This window comes from Erpetoichthys calabaricus, chromosome 13 (genome assembly GCF_900747795.2).
Source record: "Erpetoichthys calabaricus chromosome 13, fErpCal1.3, whole genome shotgun sequence".
NCBI lineage: Eukaryota > Metazoa > Chordata > Cladistia > Polypteriformes > Polypteridae > Erpetoichthys > Erpetoichthys calabaricus.
In genome coordinates this window covers 101,349,089-101,372,613 of record NC_041406.2, presented here as the reverse complement: position 1 = coordinate 101,372,613, position 23,525 = coordinate 101,349,089, and the positions used below count along the sequence as shown (strand labels likewise).

Here is a 23,525-nt window from a genome sequence, read left to right as displayed (position 1 = left end):
AAAAGCAAATTCTGGTTCAACTTATAATAGGAATGAGTAAAAGAAAAACGAAATATTATGACTGCATTTCATTGAAGCTTTACCCTCAGTGGGAGATGCCTATTCATTTACAGCAGTACAAAGTGCTTAATAATGAATAGAAAACCTAGAAAAGGACTACAGGAGCCATTAGAATTAAACATACCTGATAATGTGTGTGTGGCCTGTTTTTGGTTGTAATGAGCACTGTCACCCGGAGGACTAATGGTTTTTGAAATGTGATATTCCTATGGAAAAAAAAAAACACATTATTTTTTTCTGAATACAACAACATTTATTTCTAGAGCACATTTTCATACAATCAATGTAGTTCAAAGTGCTTTACATGATGAAGAAAGTGAAAAAAGACAAAATAAATAATTAAAATTAGGGAACACTAATTAACATAGAATAAAAGTAAGGTCCGATGACCAGAGGGAACAGAAAAAAAAAAAAAACTCCAGACAGCTGGAGAAAAAAATAAAATCTGCAGGCCACGAGACCACCCAGCTCCCTCTAGGCATTCTACCTAACATAAATGACCTCAATCAGTTCTCATTGTATTCAGGGTTCTCATGGAAGAACTTGATGATGACGGTCATGTGGACTTCTGGCCTTTAATCCATCAATGTAAGGACATCACGGTGCTTTGATCAGGTGACACCTTGTACTCATGCAAAAAGAACTTGACATAAAAATAAAAAAGTAATTGAGGCAACCGCATTGAACAAGGGGGGGCAATGTCATTCCAGGACGGCCGCAGTGGCTGCAGGTATTTGTAGTTTCTTAATGAGAAGTCAATCATTGCTGACGAAGCCCTTATTGCTCAAGTGACATTTTTCTTCTTCATCTTAGTGGTCTTACTTGTTAAGGTTCCCCACCCTTAATTGCTTATTTCAATCCTAGACAGCTGCATTTGCTGTTTTTAATGGCTCCTTATTAGCAATTAGATGTAAAGGACAAAGGAGCCAGCAGTTCCCCATCTAACTTGTTTCCATTTACACCTCTGTGTGTTTATCACACACTATTTGGTTTAATAAAACACTTAAGAGAAAAATGTGACAGACTGAACATGATCCGTTTTAAGCTTCAAATCACTTGGATGAGATCCTTGGAAATGAAAATGTCTACGATATAAGAACCTAACATTAGTCTAAAAAGTCATTCAACTTACATAAAATCTGAGATTGGTAATAATTGGTTTCTAATGAAACAGTTGAGTTGGAATGAAAACCTGAAGCCACCGCGGTCCTCCTGGAGCGACTTTGCAAACGCCTGCCACTGAAGAAGACAACAGTAGTCACACAATCCTCGTGTGGTGGGCCCCCCATAACAGGACCACAAAAAAATGTACATCCGCCGCCACTGAAATGAATGACTATCAGGTGATGGAAAAAGCAGCTTACTCGGTCCTACCATACAACTGCTGAACTTTTACAGATTGACTAACTCTCACTTTCATTCTCCCACTGTCCATATTCACTGCCCCAACGCTGTCGTTGCTTTTCCGACTCCCCGCTCCATTTTTATTCCTTTCCTCTCGTCTTCCACCCGGTATACTTACTGAATAGTTTTTGGCAATAACGTTTGTAACCATTGAGACACCTGTGGGCCAGGCTTTACAAGACTACCAGTTAAACAGTATGACCATTTCACTTCTAGCCAGAACAGCTAGAAGGAAGGCTACAATACTGAACGGGTGCACAGCATGTACAGCTGTAAGGGCAAAGGAAAGATGGGAAAATGGAAAAATAACTTATATGCTTACATGCTTTTATGTATACATGTAACTTGTATACTTAAATGCTTATAAATACAGCGCCTTAAGAAAATATTCAGACCCTTTCACATTTTTCACATTTGGTTATGTTGCAGTATTGTGCTAAAAATAATTTAAATTATATTTTACCCTTCATCAGGCAACACTCAATGACCCATAGAAGTATGGAAATTTTCTTTCACATTAACACAAGTATTCAGACCCTATTCTCTGTACTTAGTTTTAATTAGTTAGCCCCTTTAATAGCAATTCCAAGTCTTCTTGGGTCTGACATGACAAGCTTCAGACACCTGGATTTTGGAATTTCTGCCATTAATCTTTGCAGAGACTTTTAAGTAGTAACGTCATTTCGATGCAATTTACTGCACTGATTCTTTCAAACTGCCCGTTTAAGTGAATCGATTCTTTTGATTCATTTTTAAGGATTGTTTATACTGTAGTCCCATGATTCCCTCTGATTGCACCACAAATATATAAGTTTCATGTCTTGGCAGCAACATTCATGTGTTTGGTGACTCTTCTTATGAAGTCAGTCACGGATTGGGAGAGCATGGGGGGGGTCATGAGATCGCTAGAAAGGGGTGTGTGGCGCTCCCAATATCTGTGCAAAAGGACGAAGGTCCAAGTCTTTAGAGTCCTGGTGCTTCCTGTCTTGGTTGCGAAACATGGACGCTATCTAGTAACCTGAGACGAAGACTGGACTCCTTCTGTACTGTGTCTCTTCGGAAAATCCTTAGGTACCGTTGGTTTGACTTTGTGTCGAATGAGTGGTTGATCATGGAGTCCCGAATGAGGCACATAACCTGCATTGTGAGGGAGCGTCAGTTACGGCACTACGGTCATATGGCGCAATTCCCTCAGGGTGAGTCGGCTCGCAGGATCCTCATTGGTGAGGACCTGAGCAGCTGGACCAGGCCAAGGGGACGCCCACATAACACCTGGCTGCGAGACATAGATGGTCATTTCCGGAGGGTGGGACTGGACTGCATGTCTGCCTGCCTTGTCAACCAGGATCCAGAGATGTTTAGTCGTCTGGTGGGTGCGGTAATATGCTATACTAGTGCATGCTCTCCAACCTGACCTGACCTGATTTATGTTTTTTGTGCATATATAAATTTATCATTAATATTATTGCTTGTTAATTTATATTTAACTCATTATCTATAAATATAGGATTAGTTATATATAAAATATAGTTCATTATATATTTAACATGATAATTCATATGCCATTGCTGTTTCCATACACAAAGCAACACGTTTAAGATGCATATTTAAAATAAGAGGTTACATTACAGAATCACAAGTAAATGAGAATTGTGCAATTCGTAATCATTCATTCACAAATCAAATAAATAAGAATCGTTAGACTGATTTTTGGGTAGTGACTCTCTCACGAATGAAATGAGTCAAGACTCATTAATCAGGTGGTTCTTGCGCATGTGCTTTACACATCCACTAATGGGCAGCTGCAGTATAACATAAGATAATGACAACATCATGCAGGACATGCATGAGCTTTATCATTGCTCCCATAGAGTTTTGCTGAACTGATTCGTTCATGCTCATGAATTGATTCACTGAAAGGAGACATTCGATAAGAACAAATTGTTCACGAAACACCAATCACTAGTCTTAAAGCTCTGTCAAGCTGGACAGTAGCTATTTGCAGGTATCTCCAGAGACGTTTAACTGGATTCTAGTCTGGGATCTTGTGGGGTCACTTAAGTACATTCCCTGAGTTGTCCCTAAGCTACTCCTGTATGGTCTATGCTTTGTGCTTAGTGTTATTGTCTTGTTTGAAGACAAACATTTGGCTTGGTTTGAGGTTCAGAGCACTCTGGAGCAGGTTTTCATTAAAGATATCTCTGTAATTTTCTCTGTTCAGTTTTCCCTCAACCCTGACTAGTCTCCTTGCTGAAAAGGAACTCCATAGCATCATGCTGTGACCACCATGCTTCACTATTGGAATGATATTACACACTTGACAAGTGGTATCTGGTTTCCTCCAGACATGATGCTTAGATTTCAGGCCAAACAGTTCAATCCCAGTTTCATCAGACCAGAGAATCTTGGTACTCACAGTCTAAGAGTCCTTTAGGTTCCTTTTTGCAAACTCCAACCAGGCTTTCATGTTTCCTCAGGCCAATCTACAATAAATCCCAGATTAGTGGAGTGTTGCAGTGGTGGATTTTCTTCTAGAAGTTTCAGCTATCTCCACACAGGTTTTATGGAGCTCAACCAGTGCAAATATTGGATTCCTGATCACCTCTCTCATAATGGCCCTTCTCCCCTGATTGTTCGGTTTGTCCGGATGGCCAGCTCTAGGAAGACCCTAGTTGTTCCAAATTTCTTCAGTTTAAGAATTTTGTAGGCCACTATGCTCTTGAGAAATTTCAATACTGCAGGATTTTTTTGTAGCCTTCCCCAGATCTGTGCCTTGATACAATCCTGTCTCTTCAGCTTTAAAGGCAATTCCTTTGACCTCATGGCTTGGCTTTTACTCAACTGTGGGACCTTCTTATAGACTGGTGTGTGCCTTCCTTTCCTAATCAGGACCACAGAGGGACTCCAAACAAGGTGTAGAAACATCTCAACGATGATTAAAAGAACGGGATGCAGCTGAGACACATTTCAAGTGATGCAGCCAAGGGCCTGAATGCTTGTGCCATTGTGATATTTCATTTTTTTAATAATTTCCAAAATATTGCTAAAATCCTGTTTTTGCCTAGTCACTGTGGAGAACGGAGTGCTGCTTAATGTTGGGGGGAAAAATGTATTTCTCTGATTTTAGCATAAGACTGCAATGTAACACAATGCTGACAAAGTGAAGAGGTGTGAATAATTTCTGAAGGCACTTTATACTTGTAAGCTTATGTAACTCCTTTTTTAATTAAGTAAATAAATGTAAGCAGAAAATACTTCCTTATTCATAATTTTTCCAGTAAACACTTCATCAGTCTTCATTAGGAACAAGTTTTCCTTGCTTTTCTGTATCAGGAGATTTTACTTTAACCTTTGCTCTCAAGGTTTCTTTAAACTTGGTTACATATGCTTGGACATGAGTTAAAATTGGCAATGATAAACAGATATCAAAAATATGTAATTTGCCAAGTGATGGAGATGAAGAAAATGGCAAACATGCTTGCATACTGAACTGTAGTATGAAAATGGATGCTGTATTACAGGTATAAACACATACATATGCATCAGCCTTAAAATCAATATTCTTCATGCGGTTTGTCCATATTGGCGCTTCTGGTGTGCACTTATTAATTTCTATACATTTTTTGCATTCATTTACAGATGTTGCTTAAATTTTTGGACTACTTGCCTAGCGTTTAAGTCAAAGTACAGAAGCATCATCCATTTAAAATGAATTCATTAGAGTAAAAAAAACAAAAAAACAGTATCATCTGCAAGAAGATATGTTACAGGTGAAACAATATTGTCAATACATGTTAGAACAAGAATTGAACTTTGTTGCAAATCCTTAATAAATTGCAGATTAAGGGGGAGTAATCATCACTAATTTTCCACCCTAATACATTTCTTTTACTTAAAAATGAAAGATTATACAGTACAATGCCTGAGCATTTGATTGAATTTATTAAACAAATACATGGCAGTAAATTCATGACACTTGATTTCATTAATGAAAGCCGTTTTCTTACCATGAGAAGATTAATGTGAAAAATGTGTCAATGGATGATGGAAAAAGTGGGACACGGAGATGAGAGAAAGCGTGTTACTGCACTTGTTAATGCATAAGAATGTAAATGCATTGTGATTACTTTTAAAAGATTAGTTTTTGTAAATAAATACAAGAGAAGATGATGAATCTTGCTTGTAATGGCTAAAGGTGGACTGTATTTTAAGTGCAAGAGGAGGGGAAGTGATGACTAGAAGTCTCATCTGGGGAAAAAAAAAGAAAAATAAAATATAAAAGCTTTAGATTCTTCTTGTGGAGCTCAGTCAGTAAGTAAGTGGCGGTGCAGCAGCAGCAGCACCAAACCAGCGCTGGACGTCAGGCGTAAAGCCTCACATACTGGCAGCGCAAATAAACTTAGTTTATTTTACAGTACATCACATTCCCATCTTTATTTTTTAATCATGTACATACAGATTGTAGAGAAAGGAATGTACAATAGCTGCTGTGATGGACGGCCTGCGTTTCAGTCTGGCCGGGACATCCCTCAACTAAGAGAAAGAGCCTTTTTAGGACACTACATCCCTCGGGATGCTAGATGGCAGCTCCCCTGGACAGCAATGGTTCCCCGGATTCCCGCAGGGCAGCATGGGACGTGGAGTCCGGTTCTTCAGCCCTGTTGGGTGCCGCCAGGGGGAGCTCACCAAGAACCCGAGGACTATTATGGTGACGTTAACCCGGAAGTACTTAGGAGTCACGAGGACAGAAACCCACAGTACTTCCGGGACACCTGAAGAAGGTGTTTGACCCAGAGACGGAATACTTCCGGATCAGAGACTTTAAAAGGACTATGGGAAACCCCAGCAGATCGAGCCAAAGTTGGGTGGGAGTGTGACGGAGCTGCTGGGAGTTGGAGGAGTGTATTTGTTATTGATTATTGTATCGATTTATTATTGGAGAACTGTGGAGTGTGCGGTGCTTTGTGCACTTTATTGAAGAAAATATTAAAAGAATCTTCTTGTGCTTTTACACGTGTGTCTGGGACGTCTGTCTGGTGGGTTCAACGGGGCGCTATAGAGCGCTTTATTCCACAATGCATATTTTATTTATGCCATTTCCAACTATTTAAAGGTTGTTTTCTTTTATTCAAATGTGAAAAAGAAGTACACATTTTTATTTTTAACATATGTGGACATGTCGCTATTTGATCTTCATTTAAACAGTATCTCTATAAAGGTGATATAACAAATATCATGCAACATTTACATTTTGTAATCAATTATATATTTAAAAAATATATATAAATGCAAATTTAGTCTGTGGAAAAAGTAAGTCCACCCTTACATTTATCACTACCTCATATACCTAACATTAGAATCAAATGATTAGAACATCATTAGAGAGAATTTTGTCTGCACCCGTCTTATTACAACCTCAGACATTTAGTTTGGTTTGCTCTTTGTTGGTAAAGTGTGTGTTGCCACCATGCTTTGACCAAAAGAGCTCTCTGAGGACTTCAGAAAGAAGGTTATAGATGTTTTTGATTCTGGGAAAGTTATTAAAAAGATCTCCAAACAATTTGAAGTGAACCATTCCACTACATAAGACCTGATGTGTGACAATGAAAAAGCAATGATGTCACCAAAGTTGGTAACAATAAAATATTTTTAAAAATTAACAACAGAAAACAAGTCAGAGTGAGCCTAGCATATTCTTAACAGAAAATAAATACCATTGATTCTATGTATGGGTTTAGAAGTTTTGGTTTAACTTCATCCCAAAAAAGCAATGCCTGAAAGGAGTTTGCCCTGAAGAAATGCACTGTCCCAATACCCTCCTTTGAGGAACCATGCCAGTATGAAATGTCCCCAAATTTGAATGAATTTGCTTACCTCCATATAGGTGCTATTTGACTGTCGTGCTGAAACTTGCATGTTATCTCGATACTTAAAGGCACTGCAGAAATAAAAAAAAACAACGTGTAATTTGTTTTCATTTATTGTGTGCAATGTGCATGTAGAAATATTGCTGTGCTAGCGTACAAACCTGGATCTGGCAGATAAGGGTGCATCACAATCAATGGCCGTCTCAACAGACATTGGGACCTGTTTTGTTTTGGGAAATGATATCTGCATTAGAACAAATATTTTGTCCTTTGCTATCACCACAATGCTACAAAGGTATAATCATTAATTGCATATATTATTTAGACCCAAGCATGTCTACAAGCCCTTTCACTCTTATATTTTAGGCCACTCCTGAGCCAGAAGCCTTCTTCAGATGTATATGTTCTCTAAAATAAAAGCCAAGCTACCATACTAGCAAACACTTAATGCAAGCCAACTCCACTAAACTTTGTCAACATTGTTGTTTCTTCAAGCGAGATGGCCTGCATCCGAACAGCTTCGGCGCCCGGGTCCTCTCCGAAAACATATCGAAGGTAATTCGTTTATCTTGACTATCTATCTCTGCTTTTAACCCCTTCCGAAATGCCACTCCTGTGTTTGGTCATGATAATTGTTTAAAAAAATCTTCCATAAAAGTGCGCAACATAAATACTGTAATAACCAATCTTAATGCACATAGAAAATCTAGGCAATACGGCATAAACGCCAATAATTTAATTAAAGTTACTACTTTAGATGAACAATGTATTAAAACTGTAAAAACAGATCATAGATTAAATAAAAAATACACACAGAGCGGCGCTAATAAAAATAACTTAATTCCTGTTCCCTATATCAATAACGCACATAGTATTCATCTCTGCTCCTCCGAAACATTGAATATGGCACTATTAAATATTAGAGCTTTAACTAACAAGACGTTTTTTATCAACGACATTATTAGTGAAAAAAAAAATAGATTTTATTGCACTAAGTGAAACGTGGCTTAGCTCAGATGGCGCAGCTGTTTTAATCGAATCTGCGCCTCCGGATTACAGTTTTACTCGTGCTGATCGCCAAGGAAAGAGAGGTGGAGGGCTAGCAAACATTTACTCTAGCCGGTTAAAATGTAAAAATATCAGTTTTGGTAAGTTCAAGTCTTTTGAGTATCTCGCCATTGTTATTCAGGGAGTTTCTCACGTTCTAGTATTATCCGTGTATAGACCTCCTAATTCAACGCGTCTTTCTTTGAGGAATTCTCTGACTTGATGTCAATCTTAATTACGAAGTATGACACACTCTTAATAGTCGGCGACTTTAATTTTCATGTAGATAATCAATGTGACCAAAAAGTAAAAGAATTTATGAACCTCCTGGACTCTTTTGATTTGAGACAGCTCGTTAATCAGCCTACACATAAAGCAGGTCATACGTTAGACTTAGTAATTACTAAAGGACTAAAAGTTGATATAAAGCAGGTCATTGATACGGGTCTTTCAGACCATTTTCTTCTACTTTTTAATATAGAAATAATGATAGAAAACACTCATGAGAAGCATATTGTTAAAAAACGCTTCTTTGACTCATCAGCAACTTTAAAACTTACAAACATTCTAACCAATCAGTCCGTTTATAGTGCCAACTATAATAGCGAGGAGAATGTAAATAGTAAGGTGGAAAGATTTAATACTAAAGTGAGGGCTGCTGTTGACATAGTTGCACCTGAAAAGACAGTTAAAAAATCTTATAGCATTGTTATACCTTGGAAGACCCAAAGAGTGTCTGATTTAAAGAGAACATGCCGTAGAGCTGAGCGTAAATGGAGGAAGACTAAACTAACTATTGACTATGAGATATTAAAAGTTAAAATAACAGAATACAATAACACAGTCCGTCTTGAGAGGCGCTGCTATTTCTCTAAGCTTATAAATAACAATGCTAGTAATCCCAGAGTCTTATTTTCGACAATTGATCATCTGTTAAACCCAGGTAACTCAAAGGAATGCCTCCTAAGTACTTCCAGTAAAACCTGTGAGGCTATCGCTGTATTTTTCAATCAAAAAATTAATGATATTAGAAATAACATAGTATATCTCCCCAACACTAAGGATCCCCCGAAACCCCAGTACTCCATAATAAATAAATTAGAGTCTTTCACTAGGATAGATTTACCTGATTTGCATAAAATAATTTCTCAAATGAAACCATCCACCTGTGCCCTTGACCCAATACCAACAAATTTTTTCAAAGAAGTATCGGGTGTGCTTATTGATAATGTTCTTGACATAGTAAATTCGTCATTAGATACGGGGGTCTTCCCAGACTGTCTTAAGACTGCGGTAGTTAAACCCCTACTTAAGAAAAATAATCTCGACCCCTCTTCTCTTGAAAATTATAGACCCATCTCTAACCTGCCTTTCTTAAGTAAAATTCTAGAGAAGGCAGTCATTATGCAGTTAAATGAGCACCTCAATAAACATGCTATTCTTGATAAATTTCAGTCAGGTTTTAGAACAAATCACAGCACAGAAACTGCACTCGTTAAAGTAGTAAATGACTTGCGGGTAAATGCAGACAGAGGCCATTTATCTGTTCTCATCCTCTTAGATTTGAGTGCCGCATTTGACACTATTGATCATAATATTCTTAAGAATCGCCTTAGTCAATGGGTGGGCCTCTCTGGCAGTGTCTTAAACTGGTTTGAATCCTACCTGGCAGGGAGAAAATTCTTTGTTAGTTGTGGTAATTATAACTCAAAGACACATGATATTCTATATGGTGTTCCACAAGGCTCTATCCTGGGTCCGCTGCTCTTCTCAATCTACATGCTTCCATTAGGTCAGATTATCTCGGGACATAACGTGAGCTACCACAGCTATGCTGATGACACACAGCTGTATGTATCAATAGCACCTGATGACCCTAAATCTCTTGATTCGCTAACACAATGTCTAACCTGTATCTCAGAATGGATGAATAGTAACTTTCTCAAATTAAATAAAGAAAAAACCGAAATCTTAGTGATTGGCAATAATGGATACAGTGAGGCTATTAGAAATAAACTGGATGCATTAGGATTAAAAGTCAAATCGGAGGTAAAAAGCTTAGGGGTAACCGTTGATTGTAATCTGAATTTTAAATCGCATATTAATAAAATCACTAGGACAGCATTTTTTCACCTAAGGAACATAGCAAAAGTTAGACCTCTTATATCATCGAAAGATGCAGAGAAATTAGTTCATGCGTTTGTCTTTAGTCGACTAGATTACTGTAATGCACTCCTCTCAGGACTACCCAAAAAAGACATCAATCGTTTGCAGTTAGTGCAGAATGCAGCTGCTAGAATCCTTACCAGGAAAAGAAAATCCGAACACATTTCTCCAGTTTTGATGTCACTACACTGGTTACCTGTGTCATTCAGAATTGACTTTAAAATTCTGCTTATGGTTTTTAAAGCTTTAAATAATCTCGCCCCGTCTTATATATCGGAATGTCTGACACCTTATATTCCAAATCGCAACCTCAGATCCTCAACTGAGTGTCTCCTTAGAATTCCAAGAGCAAAACTTAAAAGAAGTGGTGAGGCGGCCTTCTGCTGTTATGCACCTAAAATCTGGAATAGCCTGCCAGTAGGAATTCGCCAGGCTAATACAGTGGAGCACTTTAAAAAACTACTGAAAACACATTACTTTAACATGGCCTTCTCATAACTTCACTGTAATTTAATCCTGACACTCTGTATATCCAATTCATTATAATAACCATTCAAAATCTGTACTAACCCCTACTCTCTCTTCTGTTTCCTTTTCCGGTGTCCTATTGGTGGTGGCTTGTGCCACCACCATCTACCCAAAGCACCATGATGTTCCAACAATGATGGATGGATTAAAAGCCAGAAGTCTGTATAACCATCAGCATCAAGTGACTCCGTGAGAACCCTAACTACAAAGAGGACTATTTCATTTATGTTAGGTAGAATGCCCAAAGGGGACTGGGCGGTCTCGTGGCCTGGAACCCCTACAGATTTTATTTTTTTCTCCAGCCTTCTGGAGTTTTTTTTTGTTTTTTCTGTCCACCCTGGCCATCGGACCTTACTCCTTCTTATGTTAACTAAGGTTGTCTTATTTTAATTTCTTATTTGTCTTTTATTCTTCTTTTCTTCATTATGTAAAGCACTTTGAGCTACTTTTTGTATGAAAATGTGCTATATAAATAAATGTTGTTGTTGTTGTTGTTGTTGTTTAGATTTTGAAGACCACGGACACTTTTCAGTAAAATTAGCTGACTAATGACACAATGAAAGTGACTTTGCTATCCCTAATGGACAGAATCGTTCACAGGTGAGATTCATTTAAGATGATGTCCCATGGCCATAATGAGTGGACAGTCCAACAGGCAATACTTCCATCAAGTTCAGGGCTCAAAGAGAGGTAGAGGAGGAGTACATTTAAACAATATCAGACATCCAAAGACCCATTATATTCTACTTCAACAGAAATGTCTTTCCTTTAAAGGTGGACTTTGGTTTCTGCTTAAGTCAAACACAATCCACAAACTTTGGGGATTGTACTGCTGTGTGAGCCCCCAAAGAAAAGAGCCTTTCGAAAAACACCTTGGCATAGGATGACAAAGAAATAATCCAATTGATAATTTATACTACACTGGGTAGTGACGAGGATGGATAGAATTATAAATGACTACATTAGAGGGTCAGCTCAAGTTGGACGTTTGGGAGACAAAGTCAGAGAGGCGAGATTGCATTGGTTTGGACATGTGCAAAGGAGAGATGCTGGGTATATTGGGAGAAGGATGCCAAGGATAGAGTTGTCCGTGAAGAGGAAAAGAGGGAGGCCTAAGCGAAGGTTTATGGATGTGGTGAGAGAGGACATGCAGGTGATGGGTGTAACAGAAAAAGATGCAGAGGACAGAAAGGTATGGAAGAAGATGATCCGCTGTGGCAACCCCTAACGGGAGCAGCCGAAAGAAGAAGAAGAAGATAATTTATACTACACTAATCTTAAAATAGCAACTGGGTTTGCTGTCTGTTAAAGTCCAAAGATGTCCATTAAATCCAACCAAAAACTGAATAAACCGCAAGAAAATTGAGAGCTAAATCAACATGTTATGAACAGCAGATAGGATGGATATTTAAATTATTTATTAGACAGCAAAAAGAATGATCAGAAAATAGAAATAAATAAATAACCCTATGGAACAGAAAAAGGTTTTGTAAGAGACGAGAACAACACCCAGGGTTAAATATGGCCAATGATGTAATCAAATCTAACATCTAAACTAAAACAGAAAATTGAAATTACAATGAAAATAATACAAAATAAACGTTCATTAAAATTGAATAATGATCATTTCCCTAACTAAAGCTAATCTTCCAAATGGATATTTATTGCAATCCAGTGCACAGGTGACTAACCCGGGGTGACATAATCACTGTTAAGTGACCTTCACTTCACGTTGTTGTAAATCAGAGTTACAAACATGGCAAAAAGGGGTGTGAGGCCTACAGTGTCCCTCAGAGCAGCACAGGTCCTTCACTGACATACCCAGATAAGGCCTTACCCCAGGCAGCCAGCCCCAACAACCACCGGTAGACTTTTGACCAAACAAGCCCAGAAATGGAAAGATAGCAATAAAATACTTAAAATAGTTCCAAAATATACAAAACACCCTTCAAGAAAGAGGATTACTGTCTACCTTTAGGCTGAACAGACACATCCTACACAAGAATCTTTGTAAATTAAGAGATTATCACAAGAAAAAAAAAAAAAAAGTTATAAAAAATAGAGGCAACTTAAGGCCAATCTGTAATCCAATATTCAGAATCCAAAACAAATCAAGAAATTCACAAAGTCAGGAAACAGCACTTGCAATAATGAACTCGTATAAGTTTTATTGACAATCTGATGGAAGCTGTCTCTCTGGTGTGATATCATAGTGGTCCCACGTCTTAGTTCTCCAATCACAGAACTCAAGGAACATATAAAAACTTAAGAACACAGTACATGAATACCAAATAATAAACACACACAACATAAATGCAGTAAAAATATGAAAAATAAGAATTAAAAAATAAGCCAGAGAACAGACTCTGACTGTAACATAACACACATGTACAGGAACACACTTTGCAACAGTGGCTGGCGGCTATGAGAAAGCTTCACAAAAAGATGGCAAACAATGTTCCAAAATGGCACTATGGGACCATTGCCATCAAATGATAAAACAATAAATTATATCCAAAATGTTCAAAAAAGAAACAAACAGTTCCTAGAAGTACTCAAATTAGGGTTTATCACACAATGCCACCGTTCCATTGGACTAGGAAATTGGAAATAGACAATTTCATCCAAACAAAGATGATTGAGTTGCATAATAATTGTGGCAACTTGAAATGGGATCTGTTCATGCATCATGTTTATAGCAGCAGCTTATGTATGATTAGACAATGATTCTTGTAAAAATATTCTTAAAAAAAACTACCATATAGATTTCAGCTGAATGTTTCATCCTGATGTAAAAGTTTGGTTTCTATATTTATATGGGGAGAAGGCTCAGGTAAATAGTGATCATACACAATGGTTTCCTCTGTTTGTCAAATAAAGAAATCATCATAACAATACATTCTATTGGCCTCTTCTGAAATGAGACTGATTTCTACCAAAGTGAGAGAGAGAAAGAAAGGCAGACAGAGAACAAGAAGGAGAAATGATCTTTCAGAGTATTGGATGTGCTCGTTTTCTCGTAAATCGTATATGGGGCCGTAACATCAAATTCGAGCATATTTGTCAGTAAAATATATAAATAGCTTGTGTCTAAAATAAGAATGAAAAAAATCTGGTATCACAGAACAGATTATTTCACTTTCAGTTAGTTTTTTTATTATTAGCCATATTTTGGATAAATTTTTTTTTTCCTCACCAATAAAAAATGTACATATGGGTGGCATCATGGTCTCATTATGTGGAGTTTGCCTGTTCTCCCTGTATCTACTTGTGTTTCCTCCTGGTGCTCCCATTTCCTCCCACAGTCCAAAGACATGCAAGTTAGATTAATTGCTAAAACTAAATTGGCCATTGTGTCTGTGTGGTTGGTGTGTGTGTGTGTGTGTTTGCCCTGCGATGGAATGGTGCCCTGTCCAGGGTTTGTTTCTGCCTTGTGCTTGTTGGGATTAGCTCCAGCACCCCTCGTGAACCCGTTCAGGATAAAACGGTTTAGAAAATGACAGACTGACAATTTACATATGAGAAACCACACCCATCTGAATATTTCTCAACAACAATTAGCATCTCACCATTACCAGTTACAAATGGATACTGCGGCATTCAATTGCAGGGCTGGCATGGTATGCTATAGTAGTGCTGCCGCCTTGTAGTAAGGAGACCACGGTTCGCACGGTTATCATTCAGCTGGCATGTACAAAGGATTTTCAGTCCCCTGCACCAACTATAAGTTAATGCATAGAGATTTTTTTTTTAGAGAAAATACATTTTAATTGTGAGTTTTGCTCCAAATAAAATTAATTTTATTAGTATATTAAAATAACACACTGATTTTACATTGGCATCAGGAACAAAGTTACCTATTTTATTTTCATTGTGACAGTCAACATGTTAACAATTAGTCTTTTTTTAGCACTCTTGCTTGATTTGGTTAAGGTTTAACAATTCATTGTGAGTTTTTCTATTTTACAAAAGGTTTAACCATTCAGATGGTATATTTGAATATTAATTATTTACTGAGTATTATTGAAGTTTAGAATAACTCAGCACTCATGGGATGGACATGCTTAATAGAAGATATTAAAAACAGATATATAATCTAGTTAGATGGTTGTCTTCTTTTCCATCTGAGAATGACATAAACATACAGTGAATCTGCCTCTAGAAAAACTCGGGAAACTAAGACTTGCCATCTGGACAGAAAATGAAGATCATCTTAATACAGCTTCAGCTACAAGAGCCAAGTTTGTATACTTTGTGCAGTACTTTGGCCTGTGTATCTGCTTATGGTACCACACTTAAATTGTATTGAATAGAACAGATCAACTTTGCCGCTATGGTTTCTCACCTGGCAAATAAGAGCTCATTAATTAAGTCTAGGTCAGTAGAGGTGAGTGGAGACATCTTCAATATTGCCTGTGGATAGTGTAGTCTTGGGACAAACAGCACTATATGAGCAAGGGTGCAACAGTGGCTGATACCCCAACTGCCTAGTGAGAATGCCATGGCTGACGATTCTGTCCAGGCTAAAGTGCTATATATTGCTACAGCCTGGAGTATATGTTCCTACATAGCAAAAACCCCAAGGTTTAGGGTCAGTGTGAAAGCAAGACATTTTCCATGATACTATAATAATAATAATTCTATACATTTATATAGTGCTTTTCTCACTACTCCAAGCACTCTCCACACAGGGAGGACCCGGGAAGCAAACCCAAAATCTCCTTACTGCAAAGCAGCAGCACTACAACTGCACCACCTGTGAGGTTTGATATACAGTGGTGTGAAAAACTATTTGCCCCCTTCCTGATTTCTTATTCTTTTGCATGTTTGTCACACAAAATGTTTCTGATCATCAAACACATTTAACCATTAGTCAACTATAACACAAGTAAACACAAAATGCAGTTTTTAAATGATGGTGTTTATTATTTAGGGAGAAAAAAAATCCAAACCTACATGGCCCTGTGTGAAAAAGTAATTGCCCCCTTGTTAAAAAATAACCTAACTGTGGTGTATCACACCTGAGTTCAATTTCCGTAGCCACCCCCAGGCCTGATTACTGCCACACCTGTTTCAATCAAGAAATCACTTAAATAGGAGCTGCCTGACACAGAGAAGTAGACCAAAAGCACCTCAAAAGCTAGACATCATGCCAAGATCCAAACAAATTCAGGAACAAATGAGAACAGAAGTAATTGAGATCTATCAGTCTGGTAAAGGTTATAAAGCCATTTCTAAAGCTTTGGGACTCCAGCGAATCACAGTGAGAGCCATTATCCACAAATGGCAAAAACATGGAACAGTGGTGAACCTTCCCAGGAGTGGCCGGCCGACCAAAATTACCCCAAGAGCGCAGAGACGACTCATCCGAGAGGTCACAAAAGACCCCAGGACAACGTCTAAAGAACTGCAGGCCTCACTTGCCTCAATTAAGGTCAGTGTTCACGACTCCACCATAAGAAAGAGACTGGGCAAAAACGGCCTGCATGGCAGATTTCCAAGACACAAACCACTGTTAAGCAAAAAGAACATTAGGGCTCGTCTCAATTTTGCTAAGAAACATCTCAATGATTGCCAAGACTTTTGGGAAAATACCTTGTGGACTGATGAGTCAAAAGTTGAACTTTTTGGAAGGCAAATGCCCCATTACATCTGGCGTAAAAGGAACACAGCATTTCAGAAAAAGAACATCATACCAACAGTAAAATATGGTGGTGGTAGTGTGATGGTCTGGGGTTGTTTTGCTGCTTCAGGACCTGGAAGGCTTGCTGTGATAGATGGAACCATGAATTCTACTGTCTACCAAAAAATCCTGAAGGAGAATGTCCGGCCATCTGTTCGTCAACTCAAGCTGAAGCGATCTTGGGTGCTGCAACAGGACAATGACCCAAAACACACCAGCAAATCCACCTCTGAATGGCTGAAGAAAAACAAAATGAAGACTTTGGAGTGGCCTAGTCAAAGTCCTGACCTGAATCCAATTGAGATGCTATGGCATGACCTTAAAAAGGCGGTTCATGCTAGAAAACCCTCAAATAAAGCTGAATTACAACAATTTTGCAAAGATGAGTGGGCCAAAATTCCTCCAGAGCGCTGTAAAAGACTCATTGCAAGTTATCGCAAACGCTTGATTGCAGTTATTGATGCTAAGGGTGGCCCAACCAGTTATTAGGTTCAGGGGGCAATTACTTTTTCACACAGGGCCATGTAGGTTTGAATTTTTTTTTCTCCCTAAATAATAAAAACCACCATTTACAAACTGCATTTTGTGTTTACTTGTGTTATATTTGACTAATGGTTAAATGTGTTTGATGATCAGAAACATTTTGTGTGACAAACATGCAAAAGAATAAGAAATCAGGAAGGGGGCAAATAGTTTTTCACACCACTGTACCTGTGAGGTATATACCTGTAAGTTTGATGTTGGGTGTATTATAAAGAACAAATGCATTTAATCATAAAAAACAAACAAGAGATCTTATCTTTAAGGGCACTAAAAGAACATAAGTAGGGTAAAAGAAGACATCACTGACATATTTAAACCACCTAATGGGCTTAAAATCAAAGAAACACAAAACCTATTGAAGAAAGGTATAAATATGGAACCCAGGATGAAGTTCTGATTGAAAACTTTGATGAAACAAAGGCAGAAGTCAATGTAACCCATGAGGCAATTCAGCATCCGATTCTATGACAACAACAGCTTAAATAAGGCTTATTGGATAAGGGCGACTCTGGAGGACTGTATTGGGTTAGTGTTTTCCTAAAAAGTGGAACGCACAGATCTTTCTAAGATGTTAAGAGGTTAGAATCATGCAGTGAGGGAGCTCATCCCATTATACTGAAGTCAGTATTACACTAAATTGAACATATTGAATGGTTCTGAATATTAACATTAACTGATTGGAATATTACAGTAAAAGATCAGAAAAGGGAACATGAGGAACATCATAAAATTTGGGATTGGTTATGGACACTTGGGAATGATTAAAAGGAAGCAGCTTAAGCAAATGTGGTAACAATGTACAATCTCAACACAATCAATTTTCTTACCTCTAGAGAGAGTGCACCAACTGGGGTGGACCGTGACGACTCCGGATATCCATCCTGTCCCCGTGCAGTCACGATGCTTCGTTGTTTTATTATATACTCATAAGTACTCATCTTCTTTATTACTGCACAAAAAGGAAAATAACTCTTTACAAAATGACATCTATACACCCCTATCTGCCACAACAATGTGCACACTGTCTTTATAGAAATTTGAAAGTTGTACCACAAGACACTATGAGTGACAGCAGACATTTTTGGTTGCTCACACAATAAACATGGCATAAAGACTAATAGAATGTAAAGAATGTAGAGGCTCTATTGCTGAAACTTGTCATGCTCAGTCACTCCTATTCATTGTGATCTCAGTAAGAGATTAATGAAAAAATTACTTTCAGCATGTTTCATCAACAAAAAAAGATTCAACCTTGAGTAATTATCACTTTTGGGGACTCTTTGTTAGCAACACCAGTCACTGTGTTATGATTCCATTTTTCTTGTAATTTTTTTTAGCCTTCACTTACAGCATAGTTTCTTAACCTATGGGTTGTGACCTAAAATGAACTGTGGTTTGCCACCTTTTGCGTTGCGACTCGCCTCTGTAATAAATGGGAAAGGTTCACGTATGGTTTGTGAAGTGTCTCACAATTTGTTGCTGCAGGTTGTTTAAGCGATCATCATTGCTCCACATTGACTGTCAGCAGCAATTCTCCAAGGGGGAACTATGACATGACCCCAAGATGCTATGAACATCTGACAGTCATTGTAGACTGGGTCTCGAAGACTCTAAGAAAGGCAAGATTAAGAAACATTGATTTAGACATTTTTTTTTTAATCTTTATATGTCTATTAGGGGAGCTTGACTATGAAGATTTGACATATCTGGTTGATTTGAATACAAAAAGTTTACTTCACTTTGTTAATAAATATTACACTGTTTCTGATGACATTTTGCCAATCCCACTGCCAAGATGTGCCTCCCGTTTGCCAGGGGCATGGTCACAAAAGTCGCAACATCTGATGTCATTTATGCAATGGGTTTAAAGCTCAGCACTGGTGGCCATGTTTTATCCAAGTTTGTAGATATCTCCCTAAACCAGGGGTGTCGAACTCCATTCCTGGAGGGCCGCAGTGGCTGCAGGTTTTCATTCTTACCATCTTCTTAATTAGTGATCACTTTTTGCTGCTGATTACCTCTTTTAAATAGTTTGACTCAGGCCCCATAGTTGTTTCTTTTTCCTTAATTAGCAGCCAAACAATAATGAGACACAAAACAAGCTGCCATATGACCAGCAAACTTGTGCCCATCACACAATACCTTAAAATAAAGAAAGGTGAAGGTCTCATTAAGGCTGATTTCTGAGGTCACCAAGACATTATGATGGTGTTCTTAGAAAAGGCAGAAAAGCAACAGTTTTGGAAATGTGTGCTGAGGCAGAATGAGAGTAGCAACAAGCCATGAAATTAAATCCATCCATCCATCCATTATCCAACCCGCTGAATCCGAACACAGGGTCATGGGGGTCTGCTGGAGCCAATCCCAGCCAACACAGGGCACGAACCAATCCTGGGCAGGGTGCCAGCCCACCGCAGATGAAATTAAATGACTGGTTTAATTAACAGAAAGAATCGGCTTCTCATTAAGAAAGTGATTGGAGTGAAATTGGTTGGAGTTTGAAGCCACAGTTTTGTTGGTCATCTGTCAGCTCATTTCACATCTCATTTCTGTTCAGCTATCATTTAATGAAGAAAGGAATCAATTCAGAGGACTGAATCCTTAAAAACAAGGCTATCAAAATGAAGAGAAAAGGAGTTAATTAGCAGTGAAAACTGGTCACTGATTAGGAAAAGGGTTAGAATGAAAACCTGCAGCCACTGCGGCCCTCCAGGCCTGGAGTTCGACACCCCTGCCCTAAACGACATACTGTTATTCGTTATTTTTTCATACTTTTAGGCTTATGACTTTTTGGTAACGTTTCTTAGACTCTGATTTTTGGGTTTTCCTTTTGATTTGAGGAAAGCTTGGTTTGATTTTCAGTTTCGATCTCTGCATATGTTTTGACTACATTTTATTTTCTTGTCCATCTCTTTTAAAATACCATCTCCTCATTTGAGTCAGTAAACTGGGAAGACCAGTCGAAGATTAGTCATTTTCCTTTAGTAATGTTTATCATCCTCCCAGAAGACCTACTAACTACTTACCCTTCTAACCATGTCTGAAAAATGTATCTGTAGTATGTACAGACCTTTGGGAACACTGCAGGTTTTCTCACTTAGAAGAAACACTTGGAAACAGATATATGTACCCCCAGTAGTCTGCTGGCTAACTTCAATGGGACTATCAAGAGAATAGTAACTAAACCATTTTAGACAACTGTCTTAGTGCTCTATTACTTTGTATCTGACCAGTGCTGCCTACCATGGATGTTGGCACCCATGTGAATCTAGTAAATAGAACCATGATGACACTGAAACAGTGTTGTCTGCTCCGTGTCCTAATTATCACAACACCAAATAAAGGAGGAGTTTGAAGACTAACACATCATCCACAAATGTCCATCTCAGAGTACCAGTGCAGTATGTGGTTCAGAACCACCTGAAAATGAATGGCTGGTTTGTCCACTATCTCCCGTGGTCTGATTTGAGACATCCAGGAGCTTCTATACTGTGTTTTATGGCATATAACAAACACTAGCAATGTACTGTGGAATGTTTTACAATTTGGTGAAACATTTTTAGAGTAAGGTGACTACAAAATATTTTGATACATAATGTATCTAAAAACTGTGAGGAAAAGTTGATGGGAGGTTTAAATCTTGAAGTATTCCTTTCCTTCTAACCAAACCACTTTTCTTTGGGCTGGCAGTATCCTTATATGAAGTGGTTTTGTCTTTTGCAAGGACTTGGTGACTTGTGAGAACTAATGGGAAAAATGGATGCAGGAAGGCACTGAAAGAGACATTAAGGGGTCTTTTTCAGTCTGTCCCATGGCAGAATTCACTCTTGAGAAGGACTAAGATGTAAAGCACAGTGCTAAAGCTGCATTGAGTCTAATGCCATTGAGCATGACTTAACAAATGTTACCCATCAATCCATTTATTGAATCAGCTTATCTACTCTCTCTCTATATATATATACTTTATATAAAATCCTAAGCCTAAAAGTGCAACGGTGAAGTTTTTAATGTCAAGATTTTTGTCACGCTTTAAATAGGGCTTATTTTAAAACCTACATATACATGTTTGGTATCATTTTTTTCAGAATTTATTGAACTTTAATGCAATGTTGTTAGAGTTTAAGATTCTTATTCTGTTTTTAAATTATAAACTAAAAAAATATCAAGAACTCATGTCTCACGAGACAGGACTTTGTGCCAAACGTTTTAACCACACCCAGGGCCGGAAATAAAACACAAACAGTAGGACAGCTGCTGTACAGGCTTTTAAATGTTCAAAGCACTTCATGAGATGCAGATTACGCAGCATGGCAGCAGCAGCAATCCAGCAGCAGATCGAGAAAAGAGGAGGTAAAAACAAACTGTATTTGTTTCCCACTGTATCACCGTTTAAGAGGGGGTTTTGAAGGAGCGACCGCTTCTCCTTGGGGTGCATTCAGCCTCCCTCTTCACAACATGAGCGGCAGAGACGCAAAGTGGCTGGCGAGCGAAGCGAGAATGGGGGAACCCCCTAGTATTCCTATACAGAATCACAAGCATCTGGAATCTTGCAAGTACTAGCAAAGTATAAGAACTGATAGCAGACATGACTCTAGTGCATAAGGTACATTCAGTCAACCAGGTCCAGTTCAGTTTTTAATTATAAGAAGAAACTCAAATCTCATATGTTTTCATGATTAAAAAATGACTCTAAGCTACAAGGGCAGCTCATTGATTTCCTCAAAGTCTGACATTAAGTCAGTGGTAGAGTTAGAACTAAAAAGCTTGTCATTTACAGATCACTGCCTTAAACTACATTAGCTAAAAACTACTTCTGAACAAACGTTCTCATTAGATGGCCACAGGACTATAGGTCTTTTCCCTGTCCCTTTACCTGCAACACCACCCCCCCAAATCTCAAAGCAATGCTACAGAACATTTAAGATGAACAGTCCACACCATCTGTGTTTGACTCAATATGTTGCTGCAGACTACTAAAGCTACATTCAGACTGTAGGTAAAAGTGACTAAATTACAGATATTTGGCTCTTTGATTGTTCAAATTAATTTGAAAATGACTTAAATACAATATGACTGTGTACCAATATCTATACTGAAAAATAAAAATGAATTTGTCAGACATACCTAATAGACAACCATGAATACCAGCTACATACAGACTGCAAATTATTTACTATGCAAGATGTCTGTAAATTGGTCATCTCATGATGCCAAGTACTCAAAGGTGCCTGAAGTGGAATTATCACTGCTGGAGTTGCATATAAAAATTTGTAGACACAAGCAAGGAGCCGGTAACAAGACTGTCTTGGAAAAATATGCATATTTCAGTGCATACAATATTTTCAACATTCCAAGTGAAGCCAAACATAAGGTAAGATTTCAACATTAAATTTTTGTAATGTCCATCACAAGCCAATTTACATGCAATGCATTCCATCACAGCAGTTGTGTGTGGGGCTTGCTGCGAAAACAAGATAAAAGTTTTACTTACATAAATAAATATGGAACCCAAGCAAATGCCCTAGCAGCAGCAGTGAAGCAGTTCCTAAAAAGAAGGTGAAAAATGCTGCCACCAGAATCCCTGCTGAGCTTGTTTCAATGGGTGTCAGAGGGAGGAACGCTAACCATGTTGTGTTGTCACAAATGCCTGCCAGGGAAAGCAAAAAAAAAAATAAAAGCATCTGTGAATAAACCAAAAAGAATGTTACTGGTGCACTGCAAACTAATGATACTACCAGAAGTAAAATAAATAAAATGTAGCAAAAAGTGAATACTTTCTTCAGAGAACATTACTTAGTAATTGGGGCACAATTCACATATCAGCTTAGAGTGGAGTAATTTCACAAATCACATATGTATGCTCAAATTTTATATACATTTAGAAAAACACACCTTGAAACTGAGGAGCAGTCCGCAGTTCGCTGGGGTTCACATAGTGTTCAATAAAAATATAAAAGCTAATGACCACCATCATGAAGATTCCAAAGACAGCAGTGGCTACTGTGCTGAAGAAAAACCTAAAATCAAAACAAAAAAAATCTTTGAGACTGATTTCTTTTGTAGATATTCTACAAAATTTCAATGTAAGTGGTAGAACAGAAGACAAGATTATTGTGAGAATGTAAACAGGACCAGGTAATGGTGAAAAAGACAGAGATACAGTCAAATGTTTCATAGGGTTATGTTATTATTTGACGCTCTCTTCCAAAATGGCACATAAATCACAC

At 38.1% G+C, this 23,525-nt stretch overlaps 1 protein-coding gene across 3 annotated transcripts in view; it reads right to left on the bottom strand.

Annotated features, from left to right (window-relative positions):
- Positions 1-23,525, bottom strand: part of zdhhc11 (zinc finger DHHC-type containing 11) — an 85,766-nt gene that overhangs the window by 3,434 nt on the left and 58,807 nt on the right. For all 3 annotated transcript variants that reach the window (XM_028817345.2, XM_028817343.2, XM_028817344.2), the window contains exons 5-10: positions 23,191-23,315; positions 22,790-22,945; positions 18,126-18,247; positions 7,493-7,551; positions 7,339-7,402; positions 185-266 (exon numbers count right to left, since the gene is read on the bottom strand). In XM_028817345.2, coding sequence (XP_028673178.1) covers positions 185-266; positions 7,339-7,402; positions 7,493-7,551; positions 18,126-18,247; positions 22,790-22,945; positions 23,191-23,315 — 608 coding nt within the window. The remainder of the gene's footprint in view (positions 1-184; positions 267-7,338; positions 7,403-7,492; positions 7,552-18,125; positions 18,248-22,789; positions 22,946-23,190; positions 23,316-23,525) is intronic.